The sequence below is a fragment of the Heterocephalus glaber genome, unplaced genomic scaffold, assembly GCF_053883595.1.
Source record: "Heterocephalus glaber isolate CG9 unplaced genomic scaffold, H.glaber_assembly_v1.0 deba00001479, whole genome shotgun sequence".
Lineage (NCBI taxonomy): Eukaryota > Metazoa > Chordata > Mammalia > Rodentia > Bathyergidae > Heterocephalus > Heterocephalus glaber.
In genome coordinates this window covers 11,763,739-11,782,019 of record NW_028258316.1, presented here as the reverse complement: position 1 = coordinate 11,782,019, position 18,281 = coordinate 11,763,739, and the positions used below count along the sequence as shown (strand labels likewise).

Here is an 18,281-nt window from a genome sequence, read left to right as displayed (position 1 = left end):
GTAGAACATAAGTTATCTTGGGTGACTTTATTAGTGGTAATTGTAGTAGTGTTTTTCAGAATTGCTGTAAGATTGCTTTTCTCCCCTGAAAGGCTCAAATGAAAGAAAATGGGGGCAGATAGATCTGACTGTGATTGCTTTTGTTTTATGCTGATCTTGAAAGCTTGGCATTGCTGCTCCTTCTCTGTAAAGGACCAGTTATGTAGGGTATTACTGAGATTAACCATGAAATGTACCAGGAGGGGTGAAGTGGGAGGGGTGATACCAGCCGGAGGTAGCTAGGTTCATTGATTAGGGCATTGAATGCAAAATGTAAAATACTCTCTCCTTTTCTTCTATCAGCTGTTCAGAGGAGAATCATTACAACTCCTGCTGAAGTTCTAAGCTTCCTCCCTTCTTCTACCCCTTCCCCTACCCTCACTTGGCCTGAAGACATTGTTCCCAGAGTTTGCCTTACTCCCCTGGTGCTATGTGTATGGTGAACCTGGCACTATGGCCGCGTCTGGGACTGGCCAGACAACTGCTGTTGGCTCTCCCTATTCCAAGAAGGATTTAAAGGGGAATTACACTGCAGACAATGCACCAGAGCAGCAGCATCGGGAGCTTGGGGACTAAGGCTCCTCTGACATTATCACACATATGCAAGCTGACCGCAGTGACAGCAGCTGCTCCTTTGAACATTAGCAGCAGCCAAGCGGCAGCATGAAGTGAGAGATCACTCCTGAGCTCAAGATGAACTCCACCTTGGATGGTAATCAGAGCAGCCACCCTTTTTGTCTATTGGCATTTGGCTACCTGGAAACTGTCAGTTTTTGCCTTTTGGAAGTGCTCGTTATTGTCTTTCTAACTGTATTAATTATTATTGGCAACATCATTGTGATTTTTGTATTTCACTGTGCACCTTTGTTGAACCATCATACCACAAGTTATTTTATCCAGACAATGGCATATGCTGACCTCTTAGTTGGGATAAGCTGCCTAGTCCCTTCTTTATCCCTCCTCCACTACCCCCTTCCAATAGAGGAGTCCTTGACTTGCCAGGTATTTGGTTTTGTAGTATCAGTTCTGAAGAGTGTCTCCATGGCCTCTCTGACCTGTATCAGCATTGATAGATACATTGCCATCACTAAACCTTTAACTTATAATAGCCTGGTTACACCCTGGAGACTTCGCTTGTGCATCTTCCTAATTTGGCTATATTCCACCCTGGTGTTTCTGCCTTCCTTTTTCCACTGGGGCAAACCTGGATATCATGGAGATGTGTTTCAATGGTGTGCAGAGTCCTGGCATACCAACCCCTACTTCACCTTGTTCATCGTGATGATGTTATATGCCCCAGCAGCCTTCATTGTCTGCTTCACATATTTCAACATCTTCCGCATCTGCCAACAGCACACAAAGGAGATCAGCGAAAGGCAAGCTCGCTTCAGTAGCCAGAGTGGGGAGACTGGGGAAGTACAGGCGTGTCCTGATAAACCTTATGCCATGGTCCTGTTTCGCATCACTAGTGTATTTTATATCCTCTGGTTACCATATATCATCTACTTCTTGTTGGAGAGTTCCACTGACCATAATAATCGCTTTGCATCCTTCTTAACCACCTGGCTTGCAATTAGTAACAGTTTCTGCAACTGTGTCATTTACAGTCTCTCCAATAGTGTCTTTCAAAGGGGACTAAAGGGCCTCTCGGGGGCCGTGTGTACTTCTTGTGTGAGTCAGACTGCAGCCAAGGACCCTTATACAATTAGAAACAAAGGCCCCCTTAATGGATGACATGTCTGAAGCAGCTCAGATTCCTAGTCATTCTGTGTGCGGCAAGTTTTTTGGTTGTTGTTCTTCCTTTTTTATCTCTTTGTATTCCTAGTTTGCTAGGAGATCTGGGACAGAATAATTTGACTGTAAGCAGTAACAAGCAAATGATCTATCCAAAATATCTTCTAAGTTTGATTTCCTACATGTGATTTGAATCAGAAGAATCAGGATCATGAAGAAAAAATGTTCGTTTCCAATTTTTGAAATGTCATGGAAATGACTACACTTCTCAGATTTAAAAGGAATAAAGCCATATTTAACACCTCTCCAGCTGGCGTGACTGAACTTGGGTGTGAAAAGCGTCATTTTTAAAAGTCATTTTCTTGTTGCTTTTCTAGATTCTTTTTAACTATTTGAACTTCATGTACAGTTGATATCTTTAACAGGAAATATAAAATATACTGATGAATTAACAGGGTTTTAATTTTTGTTCTTTGTGTAGATAGGCAATGTTTTGCATTGTATTCTCTTAAGAGAATTCTCAATAAAGTGAATAAAAAGAACATTTAAATATTACTTATAGAATTTTGAGATAAACCATGAAGCAGAAATTCAGACAACTTACACAGTTTATGAAAAACTGAGCTACTTTTTGTGCCATGCTTTACAGAGATCTAAAGATATGTGTGTTTAGAAGTCATTGCGTTGCAGAAGTTTGGCCCATGGCTTTGTTTGTGTATATTGAGAATATTTAAATTGACTTAAAGTTCTCTTTAATAGCACAATATATTTAAATAAGCTAAAAAGTAAATGATAGGCTTATAGTTTATAATGTGGAAATATATAAAATGTGACTAGTGGTTTTTGTTCTTATTGAAATTTTTGTTATGTTTAAAGACTTTTTCAGACTTGTTAAGGTTTTAAAATATTTCAACATTAGAAAGAAGGGTGCCCAAAGTAACTGAGTCAAAAAATACATCATTGAAATAACTTTGTGGTAGAGTATGTCCTTAGCATATGCAAAACCGTGGGTTAGTTCCCCAGCATCAGGAAAACACACGCACATGTGCATGATGCCATACTAACTCATTTTTAAAATAGAGGCAGTTAATTAAGATATTCTCTTTGTCGGTAAATAAGATCAACGAATATAGTAGCAACAAACTCATTTTGAAAAGCATTCTTTAAGCTAGTGTTAAGAAATCCACTCCGAAGGGGAGAAAGGAGCATTCTAGTTAATCAAAGTCTTTTTTACTCCCATTCTCTTTCTGGGAAAAAGTCTTTTTCTTTTTTTTCCTTCTCAAAGTACTTCCATAATATGTAGGATTTTATCATTGTTCTAGTGTTATTATTAGAGTGGTGTGATTTCTGTGTAGTATTGTGTTTTTTCTTAAAAGTGATTATCTTTAAAGCAAGATGTTTATTTTTCTAAAAAGAGAGGATTTCCAGCAGTTCTGCTCATGAGAGTATTTCCTCTACTTACTTTTCTGCTGGTTTTAGTTTTTACCAATCTTCAGGAGACTTATTCAATCTCTGCCTTTGGCTAGATGTTGAAATCTGAATGCAGAATGATGGTCAGTGAAATGGAAGGTGATAGAAACCCAAGGGACATGTATAAAAGTGTATTTCTGAGTCCAAGAAAGGACATAGATATTTATAAAGCAGGCAGATATGTTTTGGTTTTCCATCCTCATGTTAGAAACTTCCTCCTTTTAAATAAAGAACAGTGTTTTGATACTAGGTTATAGACATCAATTTGATTTTTAACCTCAGATGTCTTCTATTTAAACTTTTTTATTTTAAGTGATTAAATAGTATATAAATGTGTAAACTTGAGATTCTGGGTTTCTCATCAAAGCTTGCTTCTTTTTTTATATTAGGTGTTAGCAAATTTGATTTTAAACTATTTCAAAATTTAGAACTCATACTGAAATTGCATGTTATATTAGAAATTGCTTTGTTGGATTGCCATTTCAAGTGGAAAACCTTTTCTGCTTGGATTCCGAAAAATAGTTTATATTATACATAATTCCCTTTTATTCAAGTGGTACAGGTCCAAAACAAAACAAAAATTTACCTTTTTTAATATATTCTGGAGAATGTAACCTGTTCAGACTTGCGGTTTGCTAATGAATTGTCTTGACATGGCAGATGGACTTGATTTTTATAGAAATTGATCTTAAATCAGAAAGTTTTACTTTCTTTTTTATTTATTTTTTGTTTTATTTATTTTTTTATTTTTTTTGAGAATAGGTCTTACCATATAGTCCAGGCTGTCCTTGAATTTGTGATCCTTTTGACTTAGCCTCCCAAATGCTGGGATTACAGATATGCCACCACCCCCTGGTTGATTTTGCTTTTTTAAAATCAAAAGATTACTTTTAAAAAGAACTAGACCCTTTTAATTTTTTCCTCCAATAGAGTTCCAGCTTATGAAAGGAAAAGAGAATATCCTTTCAGATTTTCTGGTAATAGCTAGCTAAACAAGCTGGTATTTTTAATGACTGCAGAGACAATTCTTTTAATAAGATCTTTCGTAATAGACATTTTAATTCTTAGTACTAAATTCAGATCTTACTGGAGGCATTTCTTTTTCTACACTAGAATCTTTATTAATATTTCAGCCCACCTAAAGTAGAAACTAAGTAGATATAGTAATTTGAACGAGAAATAAAGCTTCTCCTCCCCCACTAATGATTGCTTAATATCAGGTATCTTTCTAATTTATCTTATCTTATGTTACATAAACTCTTACAGGAATCAATCCTTTTATTCTCACTGTCATTGTCTATACTGTCTTTTTATTTTATTTTGTTGTGTATGCATGTGCTGAGTGAAAAGGGACAACAGGGACAGAGTTATACAATCTTCAAATCTTTATACAGTTTTCTCCATGAAATATTTGGAGAGTTTGTGTTTAATCTTTTCATCCTGGCATAATTACTTCAACATTTGATGATGTTTGGATTAAATGCCAGTCTGACTAGTTCAGAATAAGAAAATGTATTTTTAGACTCAAAATACCTCGGATAGCTCATCTCACTTTATATGGTATATTAGAGATTGTGTTTAAACTGTTTCCTAGTAAATTTTAAAATAAGATTATACTCATTGTTTTATTTGTAAATGAGTTGTGTGTTTTCAGTAAAGGTGTGTGTATGTGTGTGTTTTATTCTCTTAGAAAAGCAATGACAAGTAGACTAATGTCCCGTTTTAGTGAGAACACTATTACTCCAGAATGAATAAATTTCTCATGGATCTGCTGACTCTTACTTAAAATTCTATTTTGGAAAAAGTTAAGTTTTATTGCTGGATAAATTCTTTTTCAGCCTTTTATTATGGCTTTTGCTTTGTACTTGAATAATTATCTCAGTACTTTAAGAATTGGAAAAACTTTGAATGCATTGTCCATCTCTTTGAACTTGAAAATAAAGTGACAAAGTTAAAGTCTCCAGAATGATGAAATGTTGTTGGAGAGAGTTCCTCAGCTTTGTAGGTTTATTTTTTAAAAATTATAGTGGATTTGTAGGAAATATCTCAATTTTCTTGACTGTGTGTTTCTGTATCATAATAGATTTGTGAAATAAATTATTGGCAAACCAAAGTTTATTGTCACATGAGCAGATTTGAGGAAGTTTAAGGATAGAATAATGGCACTATGCAGTTTTTAAAAAGTCTTCTCAGGGGCCGGGGATTTACCTCATTGGCACTGCGCCTGCCTCGAAAGCACAAGGTCCTGAGTTTGATTCCTGGTACCAAAAAAATCTTCATAGGTCATTTTATATGTTTATCTTTGGATAATTTTTCCATTTCAAGTTGAAGAACTAAGTATTTATAACACAAAACAAAACAAAACATTATAAGGCTTTAAAAGGTAGCTCCAAACCCCATAAGCACCTCTCCATTTGGTCTAGTCTATTCTAAATAGTAAATGATACCTCTTTTTATTACCAAAAAAATGTAGGAATTGAGTGCTTGAAACATTAGCTAACTTTACTGTTGAGGCTATTCTATAGTCTCAGCATTATATTAAACATAGATGTTATTGTTATTTTGCAGATCCTAGAAATCTCATAGACATTTCTTACAGTTATGATTCATTGGCTTCTCTTTCAATTGGGGCTTCATGGTATGATAAAAATGAACTTTGAGCTGAGAATTTTAAAATCTAGGTGTCTGTTACTAATATTTTACTAAATTAGGGTGAGTTACTTCTTATAGCACTTAATTTCTTTTAGAAAAGGAGCCATGCTTTTTTCACATCTCATAGGTTACTTTGCATTACATAATGGATGTGAAAGTACTTTGAAAATTGTAAAATGCCTTTCAAATAAAAGTGAATACTATTTGTATTTGTCATGCTTTTACACGTAAAAAACTGTATGACATGATGTGCTTCTCCACATTAAGCTCTTCGAAGCCCAGGACTAGATCACTAGTGTCCATGCTAATTAGCAGCCCCAGACCTGAGAAAAGACAAAATCAAATCCTCAGCTTTCTAAAATGATAGCAGCCCACTGTCAGCATATGGCTGCTTTCATGTACTTCTCTGCAAGCTCTCCAGAGGCAAGTGACAGTATCTCTTGATAATCTTTACCCCCCAAATCTAACATAGGACCCGGCTCACAGCAAAAGTTTTAGTACATTGTACAGAGTGAATGAATGACTTTTCATAATTATTATTTTGAGTCACTAACCTTCTCCCTTTCAATTAGAGATTATAGGAGCTTGTTATGGTGGCATACTGCTGTAATTCCAGCATCTGTGAAGCTGAGCCCAGAACATTGCAAGTTCAAGTGCAGCCTGAGGAACATAGCAACTTAGCGAGACGCTGTTTTAAAAAAGTCCGGGGTTGGCCCTGGGTTCAATCCCCAGTACCATGAAACAAAACAAAAACACATTATAAGGCTTCAAACGATAGTCCCAAGTCCCATAAGCAGCTCTCCATTTGATCTTGTCTATTTTAAATAATAAATGACACCTCTGTTTATTACCAAGAAAATGTAGGTATGTGAATGCTCTAAATGTTAGATAACTTTTCTCTTGAGGCTGTCCTGTAACCTCAGCACAGGGGCCTTCAGGAAGTACTACCAACTTGCCAGTTCTCACAGCATAGATGAGAAATGTAAAGTTGGATCATACTTTCTTGGCCCTGAACCAAAATAAGGGAGGCTATAAAATCATTCCTGAAGAAAAAGGAGCTATAGAAACCCTTGGTTTTCACCAAACTTAGTTCTTTCTAACTATGTAGTTTTGCTTTGTCTACCATGTAGTCTACCAGTTTTCTATCTCTGTCTTCCCTTTCTTCGTTTTCTTAGCACACTGTTAGTCATTTATCCAGGAAGAAATACATCAAATAATACTACCACAGTGTGAGAAATAATGTATTATACAAGAATAGTGGCTTTTAGAGAATTTTTTTTTTTTTGGTACTGGGCATCGAACTAGGGTCCTTGGACTTGCTCAGCAGGTGGCAAAACCACTCAGCTAAATCCCTGGCCCTAAGAGAAAATTTAAGAAGCAATTGAGAAGCACTCATCTAGAAGCTTTGCTGAATGCCAGATGGTAAATCAGGCCTCTGAGAGGGATCTGAAGATGTTTCATGCCTTTCTTACAGAAATGTATATTCTGTAGCTGTTTTATATGGAAAATTTCTCTGATTATCTGTCTTTGACAAGATTCAAAGATGACTTTATCTGGAGGAATTTACTAGGGCCTCTTGAGGGACACACAGTAGGTTCATTACTTAGGGTGCATTCTCATGATGCCAGTATGTAAAATCATAATATCACTTTTTATTTTAAAATAAGAAATAAATACTAGCAATAGGGAACAAACCTTTCCTGTTGGTAAATCTTTATGGAAACCCAAACTACATTTAGGTTGCTTGATGAAGGTAAAATCTTAGAACAACATGGTTCAGTAATGTTGGGCTGGGGATTTAGCTCAGTGGTGCCACTGCCTGCCTTGCCAAGTGCAAGGTCCCGAGTTCGATCCCCGGTACCAAAAAAAAAAAAAAAAGTAGTGTGAGCATTATTGCTATCAGACTAAAAGGGATGACCAGTTCCAACAATTAAGAAAGCCTTGTCATTGGGATCATAAAAGTAGAAATTATCTCTCCTTCAACTACTGATCAACCTGCCTTCTAATTGACATTATTTCTGTAGTTCAATTAGCTTCTTCTGTCACTTTATTAGTCAGACTCTCTGCAGGTCTTACAAGCCTGCAACTTATTCCTTTTCTTTAAAGTGGTTTTATGTAAGTGGTGTTACATTTTATCATAAAACATACTGTTTTTATTTTTTATGATTGTTCAAAGGACAGCCTTATTTCTTTATGTTATTTTAGTGGTTTTCATGTAGTGCCTCATTGGAAAAGCATGAAAATACCTATAAAAATAATAAGGTTAGATCATTAAGGTTGAGACATGAAGTATATAGAATATTTAGCAAAGGAGGTGAAGAGGGGTAGTTGAGTTGGAAAAGACCTTAGAAATAATTTGATCCGATTCTGTCATCTTACAAACAAGAAACCAGCTCAATAGCCACACATTTACCTATTTGCGATAATAGCCAGACAACTTCCTACCATTTTCTAGTGTACCATGTTGCTTCTATAGAGGTGTTGGAATTTGTCTTGACTCAGCCATGTTCTGAGATATGCACAGGTGTAGATATGTATATAATTGTAGGCATAGGAAGCACAAGCAACAGTATGAATGTTAACTGAGGCTCTGTGTTTCAGGAGAATTGTGTAAACTTTATTTAATCCTTTCTTTGTATAAGCTAGTGACTATTACTGATACCATTGTATGGACAAGGAAACCGAGATTTAGAATCATACAGCTTTTAAGTGGAAGATCTGGGATTGAAACCCAAATCTTTCCAATTCCAAAGCCTACATTCTTACCTCACTCTTGCTTAGAGAAGTTAAGAAACTTCTGAAGTTACACACATAATAAATGAGTGTTATGATTTAAATGCATTTCTTTGACTCTAAGGCCTTTGTCCTTCAGCAATGTATAAGTTACTGTTAGGCTTGAAAATATATGACAGACTTCCTGCTAAATATAGCTGATTGAATTTGCATGTTTATTTCTGTTAACTCCTCCACAAAGAATAGCAAAGGTATGACACATATGGCACATGACTGATGCCAACAGAATTTGGGCATATAGAACCCAGTAGACAAGTGCTGACTGACTCAGTACAATTCACATAGCTGAATCCTAAAGTCAGCGGCGGAGGAGGTACTAAAAAAGCCAGTTCATTTGTCCATAGAACTGTGTAACTATTTGGGAATTAGGTTCTCATGATGCCCTTGTAAATGTAGGGTAGAATGAAGACAGAACTGACACAAAGTTTAAGGAACAATTTATTCATAATCGCCCCCACTTCACCCTGATCTTCATTCCCAGGGGGCCCAAATAGGCACTGGGATAGTTTTTTACCATCCCAGCAGAAGATGGGAGGTTTACTCTTTGGAGAAATTGAGCCAAAGCCCCTCCAGATGCCAAGCATAGATGAAGATGGACTGAGGTGTCTTACTCAAAGCCTGAATGCCAAGATGAAGTCTGTATATTAAGTAATTATCCCCCTTGTCTCACTACACTCCCAGAATGTTGTCAGCCAGCCTTCAGTCTAAGCAGATGAGAGGAGACCATTTGGGGAACTGACAGCCATGTTCCCTACTGATCACCGTTGCTTAGACTGGCCTTGAATTTGTAATCTTGCCTTAGCCTCCAGAGTAGCTGGGACTGTATGCATGTGCTGGAGTGTTAGGCTGCTTCTCTTTTAATAGTATTAACAGACAGCCAGAGATCACTGGTCTTTAAGAAGAGCCTCTCACATAAAATATAGAGCCACAGACAACAATAATCGAAAGAAGCAGAAATCCTTGTTCCCCAGGAAATTCAACTGTAACTGATATTCCCAGAGAAGATTTTGCATCCATTAAAGGAGAATAGCATGCCACAACAAATGAAAAGAAGGGGAAAAAGAAAGAGCTGTTGCAATTTAAGGTATAATAATTTTAAAAATCAAGAGAAAAGCTGGAAGAGTTGACAGAGGCCAGTTAGTGAATAAAAGTGGAGAAAAGAGATAGAAGATAGTAGATGAAAAGGAAGAAAATTAGAGGCGCAATTTAGGAGGAGCTCATATTTGGCTGCCAGAATCCTCAGAAACAGAATAGAAAAAAAAGAAAGGAAGAAATCCTCAGATGTACAAGAAGAATTTCCAGAACTGAAGAAATGTGAATTTCTATTGAGAAAAATTGGGGTTCAGTGTAATAAAAGATTGCCATGATAGCAAGTTACAAAATTTCACAATACCAGGCATAAAGAAAAATCTTGAAAGCTTCTTGATCTCAAGAAAGAAGAGTAGAAACTTACTTAGTATACTAAGGACCTGAATGGTGTTATACTTTCTGCCACATTGATGAAGCGAGGCGATAATAGTGAATAACTAAAATTTTACGAAGTGATTTCCAATTCAGAATTTTATGCCCCATTAAACTATCATTCAAATGTAAGGATGTAATGTAAAGATAAAATATACTCAATTTGAGATTTTCAGAATTTCAAAATACTCATCTCCCTGATCTGCTTTCTCAAGAAGTTACTGTATGATATGTTTCCCATGAAGAAGGGAGGAAACCAAGAAAGAGAAAAATACAGAATGTAGGAAACAGAGTCTTCAGCATAGGGGAGTGGTGAAGACCAATCCCATAGACTGGGAAAGCCCTGGGAAGACATCTGTGCAGGAGACCTAGAGAGAGCAGCTGGTCTAAAAGGAGAACACTAGGAGGTATGTCTCTGGGAAAAATAGATGGGATTTTGACCATAATGAGAGGGATTTATAGTTTGGTCTGCATTTTGTTTTCCTCCTCATGCTGGGCATTGAACTGACTGTCTCATGTATGCTAGGTAAGCATTCTACTGCTGAGCTACATCCCCAGCCATACAGTTCTGTGAGATTTTCAAGGGTAGTACATACATATATATGTGCATAGTAGGTATAGATGCATACAAAATTGAAAATGGGCAGTCAATAACTTCAGAAAAATAGAAAATTATAGAAGAAAGGAAATGAAAATCATACTCTGATTCAGTTATGAATGATATTGAGTTAACCAAAAATGATAGTAAAACTAAGTTGAGAGGATAAGGGGAAGAAAAGTGTTTATGGGGACTTGAGAGTAGTGTAACAGAACTGAACTATCATCTTCCATACTACAGTCTGAAGATAAAAGTTGAAAGTGGGAAAACCCCAGAAAATAGCAATTTAAGCATTTATCCAGAAATAGGAAGAAAAAACAACCAGATTAGAAAAAAGAAAGAGATGGAAATGATTGCTTCTCAGAAGAGATGAAGAGTGTGAGGGTATTTTCTTACAGGTTTTGTACTGTTCGACCTTTACACCTACTGTATATAGGTGCTATATTTTTTATGAAGAGCCTAGACCACATTTAGGAAAAGGCAAATGAATTTTGGCAGAAGTAAAGCAGAACCAAGGAGAAAGCATAGGTTTAGAACATACTACTGTACTGAGGTAGGAAATGAGGGCACTTTATCACCGTATGGCCCTTTACAGAGTAGTTCCTTGTTCATTGTCCAATTTCATCTTCCCAGAAAGATAGGCAAAGTCAGCGTTTTCCCTCTTTTGCAATTGTGGGGACAGTTTTTGGGCTATAAAACCTTTTTGGTTTCCTGAGGCACTATATCACTGTGCCTCATAGGTACCTACAGCATATGGATCTTTTCAGGTTTTTAAAATTTTGATTTTTACTAAGAGAAGAAAGCAGATAAAGGAAAACATCCTTTCACAAAATGGGAAGGAATATATGAAAACACATGTGTGTGAATGTTTTGTATGTGTGTGGATGTATATAATGAGTATGTGGTTTACTGTGCTGGTATGAAAGTATCTTTAATACAAGACCTGGCATTATGAGAGAAATGTAATGTTGGGGTTCATAGGCAAGAAGGTGCATGTTAGGTGGGTTTCCTTGGAAGGCACTATATGAGATGGGCTAAGCGGTGGGTAGAGTAGGATTTCTGTAATCTGAGTCCCCACTTCAGTCTACCCTACGCTCCTTTTACATGAAATTGACATAAACTATCCAGCTGGGCAGGATTAAAGGAACCTAAAGGATCAATAGTTAAAGACCCTAATAAAGTAATCAACAATTTACCAGACACTATATGACATGAGGAAACGCTTTGCAAACCAAAAAGCATTCCTTTATGTTAAATTATCACGGTTGCAGTCATTAAATGAAAGATTTATTGGCTTGTTACAAAAGAATTGTATTGACTTTGCACAAAATAAAGTATTTCCAAAGTAAAACTTTAAAATGTGTCTATCAGCTTTCAACAAACAGTGAGTTGAATTGAGTTGGTAAGATATTATTTTGGAAAGAAAACAAAATTACGGCAATTATACAACATGATTTATGTCTGAAATTTCTTGCAGAAAAACTGAGGAAACCCCCAGTGTCAAAGCCATTTATTTATATCTAGACAACCCCACCACCACCACCACACACACGCAAAGTAAGAAGGTCATTTGTAGGCTCCATCTTTATTGGCCCCTAGGGAACAGAGTCTAGCTCAAGCCTTTTTCATTTTTAAAACTAACTCTTTCCATGATACTTGTAGGAATTGAAATGACTCCTGCATGGGTTATATTAATATTATGTGTTAGTACCATCATTTTTTGAGGACTTGTGTTATAGTCTATAGAACACTGGAAATAAAACCAAATTTAGAGCTTACTTCTGTATTAGATAAACAGCCAGAATTTCAGTGTGATTCTCATTTTTAATAAAGATGACACTAACAGCAGTCCCTTCAAGATGAGATGTATGTTACACTTTAGTAGTAAGACTCTTGAAATTGTTACTTCATCCTCTTGGGAACACCCACCACCACCACCCCCACCACACCCTGAAGAGGAAATTGTCTGTGGCTCTTGGCTTTCTACTCGCAGAATTATTTTGAAAATTAGATACCGTCACACGTCACCTATGTAGAATAGTGCATGGTGGCACAACAGAAACTCAATATAAGATTGCTGCTACTATCTCTGTCACACAGATGTCAGAATCTCCAGGAGACTTTCAGGGCCTGCAAATTGGCACATACACTCAGAGGAAAGGCCCGGGGGAATGGTGGAGTGGCTCTTTGTGCTTTCTTCTCTCATGGATCATAAATTCCTCAAATCTTGCTTTGTTGGTTTGATCCTGCTCCCTCAAACTAGTACTTTGTCCTTCTTTTAGAGAATGTGTTGCACGTTAGTGATACATAATTCTTAGACATTAATATATGCGTACTATTTAAATGTGCCAAGAAACACTAGGGCTTACATACAGTGAGATCTTTAATAGAGTAGAAAGGAAATTTGAATCTGAAGTGGTAAAAGAGGTGTCACTTGAATGGAACTTTTAAAATGAATTGGTCTTAGCCAAGCATAGCAGCACCCACCTATAATCCTAGCACTGTGAGAGATTAAGGCAGGAATATCTCAAGTTTGAATCCAGCCTGAACAATTTCTTGATTTAGTGAGACCAAGTCTCAAAAAATTTAAAAAGGATGGGGATGTAGCTCAGTTGGAAGACTCTAGATTCAATCCTCTATACTGCAATATTTTAAAAAAAGAGAGAGAATAGATCTTAGGAGGGAAATAAAATTTTGGAAAATGGTATTTTAAGCTTTAAAGGCCTGATGAAGAGGGACCATTTATTTATTTAAGAAACAAAGAAACTTTGTAGTGTGTGCTGATTAAGTGTGTGCTTACAGGCCAGGGATTTAGCTCAGTGGTTCCACCGCCTGCCTCGCAAGCACAAGGACCCGAGTTCAAGCCCCGGTACCCAAAAAAAACCAAACAAACAAAAAACAAAAAAATAGTGTGTGTTTAAGATGAGAACAGATCTGGATTGAATCCTAACCCTCCCACCTAAGCAAAGTACAAAATCACTCTTTATCTCAGTTGTCTTTAACTTTTTTGGGGGGGGTACCTGGGATTGAACTCGGGACCTTGTGCTTTGGACAGTTGTCTTAACTAGTAACACAGTCGCATACAAGTCTTGTGAGCATTAAATGAACAAATGCATTTAAAGCTCTGTTCTTCAGTAAGCACTGTGTCTTAACTGGTGCAGTACTGGCTTCCCTGTAAATGGGGAAGTATATATGGTCCAGAGGTTTCAAGTGTAGTTACTGGATCAGAATAGAAAGGTAAATCATGATGCCCATTCTGGAATAAATGCCTAAGTAATTTTATTTTAATTAGGAATTGAAAGTAGACTTGAGGTTTTTGTGTAGATGAGTGACATAAATATAGAAACTTAAAGGGACTGAGCTGAAGCATCTTTTACAAGTCATAATCTGGATTCCTCCTTTGACCACTGGGGAAAGGGAGACCCAGAGTAATGATACAGTTAATTGCTAAACTGGGACCCCAATCCAGGTTTAGACCTCCCTTAGACTCAGTCATGCCACAAGAATAATTTGGAAGAGTTGTTCGGTATATATCCAGTGCTTATAAAATAAGAGTTTCCAGCATTTTGGACAAAAAGGAAATGAGTGTTCAGATTTCGGTTTATGTTAAGTAAAGTAAAATAGTCTTTCCATTGGTACCTTAAAAAATGTTTTCATTAGTACATGTTTGCAGTACATAATGCCTTACATTCATCTGAGGGAGTAGGTACATGTACTTAACATATCTTAATTCTTTTTATTCTACCCCCTCCTCCCCTTCATCTAGATCCCCTTCTCCCATTTTTTTTTTTGTTGTTGTTGTTGTTGTTCATGTTTGCAACACTAACTGGTCACATTCGTTGTGGGTAGTTAGTACATGTACATGGCACATCTTTCATCTTTTTCCATCCTGTTCCCTTCCCTCCTGCCTAACCCTACATCTCTTGGTCCCTTTCCCATTTGCAAAAGCTCTGTCTCCCTGTTTCCTTTGCTCTTTATTTGTATTTTAGAAATCACACATGAGAGAAATCACAGGCTTGGTATTTAAGCTTCTATGTCTGATTTACCTTTTTTAAAATTTTCCTCCTGGTACTGGAGAGGCAGGCACGGTGCCACTGAGCTAAATCCCCGTCCTGTGTCTGATTTACTTTTAGCCAAACAAATTAAGATATGAAAAATCTTAGTTAAAAAGTTTGCTAAAATGCCTTCATAGTATTTCTAATATTTGTACTGCTAGTAGAGATTGAAAGGTGAAAGTTTTGCTTAAATAAAATTGAAGATTGCAAGTTGTCCAGAAACGTTTAGTCACTCTTCCCCAAGAATTTTAAATAGAACTACATGAAAGGAATTTAATTCTAGGTGTGTCATTTAAAGTATTACTACATAGGTACTGATAGACTTTGGTTGGAATTATTTCCTATGCGCCAATAAATTTATTTACTTTTTCTTTGTGTGCTGGTAAGTTTAAAGTCTTTAGGTTAATAGCAAAAGATCAGATTTATTTAATAGCCTGTCCTATTAATAATTAAATAAGATAGCTTTTAAAGGTTAAATATTTGTTTCTTGATAATTATTTCTTAGGTAGAAATGTTAAATTACTTCTTCTATAGAGTGTTAAAATCGGACCAGTGATTTAAGCTCAGTGGTTTTGCCACCTGCTTTGCAAGCGCAAGGACCCAAGTTCGATCGCCGGTACCCAAAAAAAAAAGAAGTGTTAAAATCTTAAACATGATTTTTCTTATATATGTGGGCTCGCAACATCATTTTTGCCTGAAAATTATATAAAAATATATAATTAAAATAAATGTTGAAGTGCATATACCTATAGCCTATGAATATGTGTATGAATGCAGCTCCCTTACAGAATTCTGAATGAGAATTCCCATGGAGAAGTTTTGTGACCAGTATCATTCTAATATAAATTCTCATTTAATTTTTGTTGTTACAAGAGCAAGGAACTTCCATAGAATTGTAAAGTTGTGTCTTAATATAGGTAGCTGTTTTTCAACTGCTGTATACTTTTGTTCTTGTCAGTAGTCACACTTACATCTCAGACTTAAGACTTGTTATTTTCAGAAGAAACTTTTTGAAAGACAGCTATTTCTTAAGCATTATGAAGCATTTATAAACATTCTTTAGAAATCATAATTTAATTGATTAGATTATGTAAAAATATAGCTTGAGGAATCTTGGACCTGATCCTGTGTGTTCTGTATATGAATTGTGAGTGATTTTGAGAAATTTTGTTACCATAAAATGCTTTATAAAATCTTTAAGCAAATAAGCCAAACAACATTCATATTAAACTGCACTGACCTTAATGAGAGCATTTGCTATATAGTTTACTCAGTAATATAAGTAATAAAATTGAAATAAGTATTTGGCAGTCATTACAGTTATCTGAAGTTGTTTGGAATATGACTATATATAATCATTTTGGGTCTCCTAATTTGGCTGACTCATAAATTACTTCCTCCTTCACACCACCACCTTTTTATTCAAAATGACATTTCGTGTGTTCACTTTTGTCTAGCAATAGTTTTGAATATTTTCTGCTGCTTGGGCCTCTCCATGATGAATTGCTATGAAGGAGAATCAACAGTAGTCAAGCAGGAAAGGGTTGACGGTATAGTTAGCATTTATGCCTTATCTATACATGATTTGGGACAATTTTGCCAAACATTGAGTAATTTTCCTGTGGGAAACTTGAGCCCTAAAAGGAAATGCACATAGCTGAAGGGTTGCATATCACATGGGACTTAGATTTATTTTTAGAATGCCACTAGAATTGCCATATTTGGATTGAAACAATGTGATAGCAGTACATTATTTTGTTAGAGAGCCATCTTTCCTGAAGAAGTCAGCTACTCTTCTATTACATTGTATGCCATAGATTCAACATAGTACTTATATGACTGTTCAGCTAATAATAATTATGTATTAGAGTTCTTTATTTGGCAGACTTTCTAGAATAGGCTTATTGAGTCTGCTTTCTGCAATATGATTCTGTGGCAGTTCATTGATTATAGTGCATGGTGGTGGTTTTGTTTTGCATGCTTGGGATAAGTTGTTTCCCTTAGAGAAGAAGTACAGGCATTCAGGGTTATAAGTTATTTTATTGTCTTGAAATGGAAGAACTTACTAAATGTGACACTGATCATGGAGAAACTCAAATAGGTCTTTAACCTTTGAGAAATTAAAAAGGAAAAGTAAGCTAATTAGCAAAAGTATTTCATATTGAGCTAGCTCTACAGCTTTTGGGTTAGTATGATTCATGTCTAAAAAGACAAAAATAAACATTTTTGTAGTATTATTTATATTTTGTGTCAGTTTTTCTGCTGCATAATTTTATTTTGTTATAATAAAATATAATATTGATAACATACAATAGATTTCTGAATTGCTTACTCTCTTAATTGCATATCCCCCACAGGGCACAAAGTCTCAAATGGGAAAAGCTGTCAAATACACATTTTGTCCCTTGGCTTTTCTCCCTAGATTGGAAATGGGCCAACATTATAAATCTCAAATCTGGTGGAAAAGAGTTGTCATTAATGTACCATGCCTTATGCCACCTACATCCCATGTAGTATTTCTTTTACTTCTCATAAACCCTAAGAGTAAGGGACCATTGCATAGATTTTACAGGTAGGGACCTTAAGGTTCAGATTTGTGAAGTGACTTGCCCACATTATGCAAATTAGTAAGGGGGAGAGTCAGGAAAAAGGGGGTAGATGTGTAGCTCATTACAAAGACCCTGGGTTCAGTCCTCATAAATACAAGCATGTACACACGCACACACACACACACACACACACACACACACACCTACTTTAAATTCCACTGTCCACACAATTCTGGCCAGATTCTGAAAGGCCTTCAGTTACTGCCATCTTCATGGAAATGTAATTTCAGTGTGCATTGTGTTTGATGTGTTGGAGCTTTGGAAGGGAAACTTTAAAACATTACTGAATACCTGTATGGTGTTTCATATATTTCAATATGTAGAGATCAGTTTCCTGTCTCATTTTGGCCCTGCTTTTGAATTCTGCTAAGTATTAATCAGTGGCACTTCTAATCTAATTATGGTTTCTGCCTTCACAAAATCACTAAGATAAATGTACAAAGCAATATCGACCAACAAATTTGACTTCCACTACAATATGTGCTATTGCATTGATGTGAAAAAACAATACTGCAGGACAAGGAGAAGCATGTTTCCTAGTTGGAAGGCAAATCGTGACTTGAAATGGGAGGGACAACTAAAAATGTTGGCACAGGTAGATATGTTTGCATTGTGTTCTTGATAGCTGAAGTTAAGATGAAGATGTTCCTATATTGTCAATGCTAAGTGAGCTCATCGATCAGATTTTTTTTCAAAGAATTTTTCTAGGATTCATACTGATTTCGATATGAAGTTGGCTTTGAGGGGCTTTATTTTATATAAGAACTTACAGCTTATCATACTGAGCTATTGTGATCTTACTCAACAAAACAGAAAAATGCAAATAATAGCCAATGGCACACGCCTGTAATCCCAGCACTGAGGCAGGAT

The 18,281-nt window shown here is 36.1% G+C and overlaps 2 protein-coding genes across 5 annotated transcripts in view; both read left to right on the top strand.

Moving 5' to 3' along the window:
• Positions 1-17,553, top strand: part of Gpr21 (G protein-coupled receptor 21) — a 34,677-nt gene extending 17,124 nt beyond the window's left edge. The window contains exon 2 of the mRNA XM_087182812.1: positions 343-17,553. Coding sequence (XP_087038938.1) covers positions 733-1,773 — 1,041 coding nt within the window. The 5' untranslated portion in view covers positions 343-732 and the 3' untranslated portion in view covers positions 1,774-17,553. The remainder of the gene's footprint in view (positions 1-342) is intronic.
• The window catches only part of Rabgap1 (RAB GTPase activating protein 1), a 183,369-nt gene that overhangs the window by 108,062 nt on the left and 57,026 nt on the right, over positions 1-18,281 (top strand). The window lies entirely within an intron of this gene.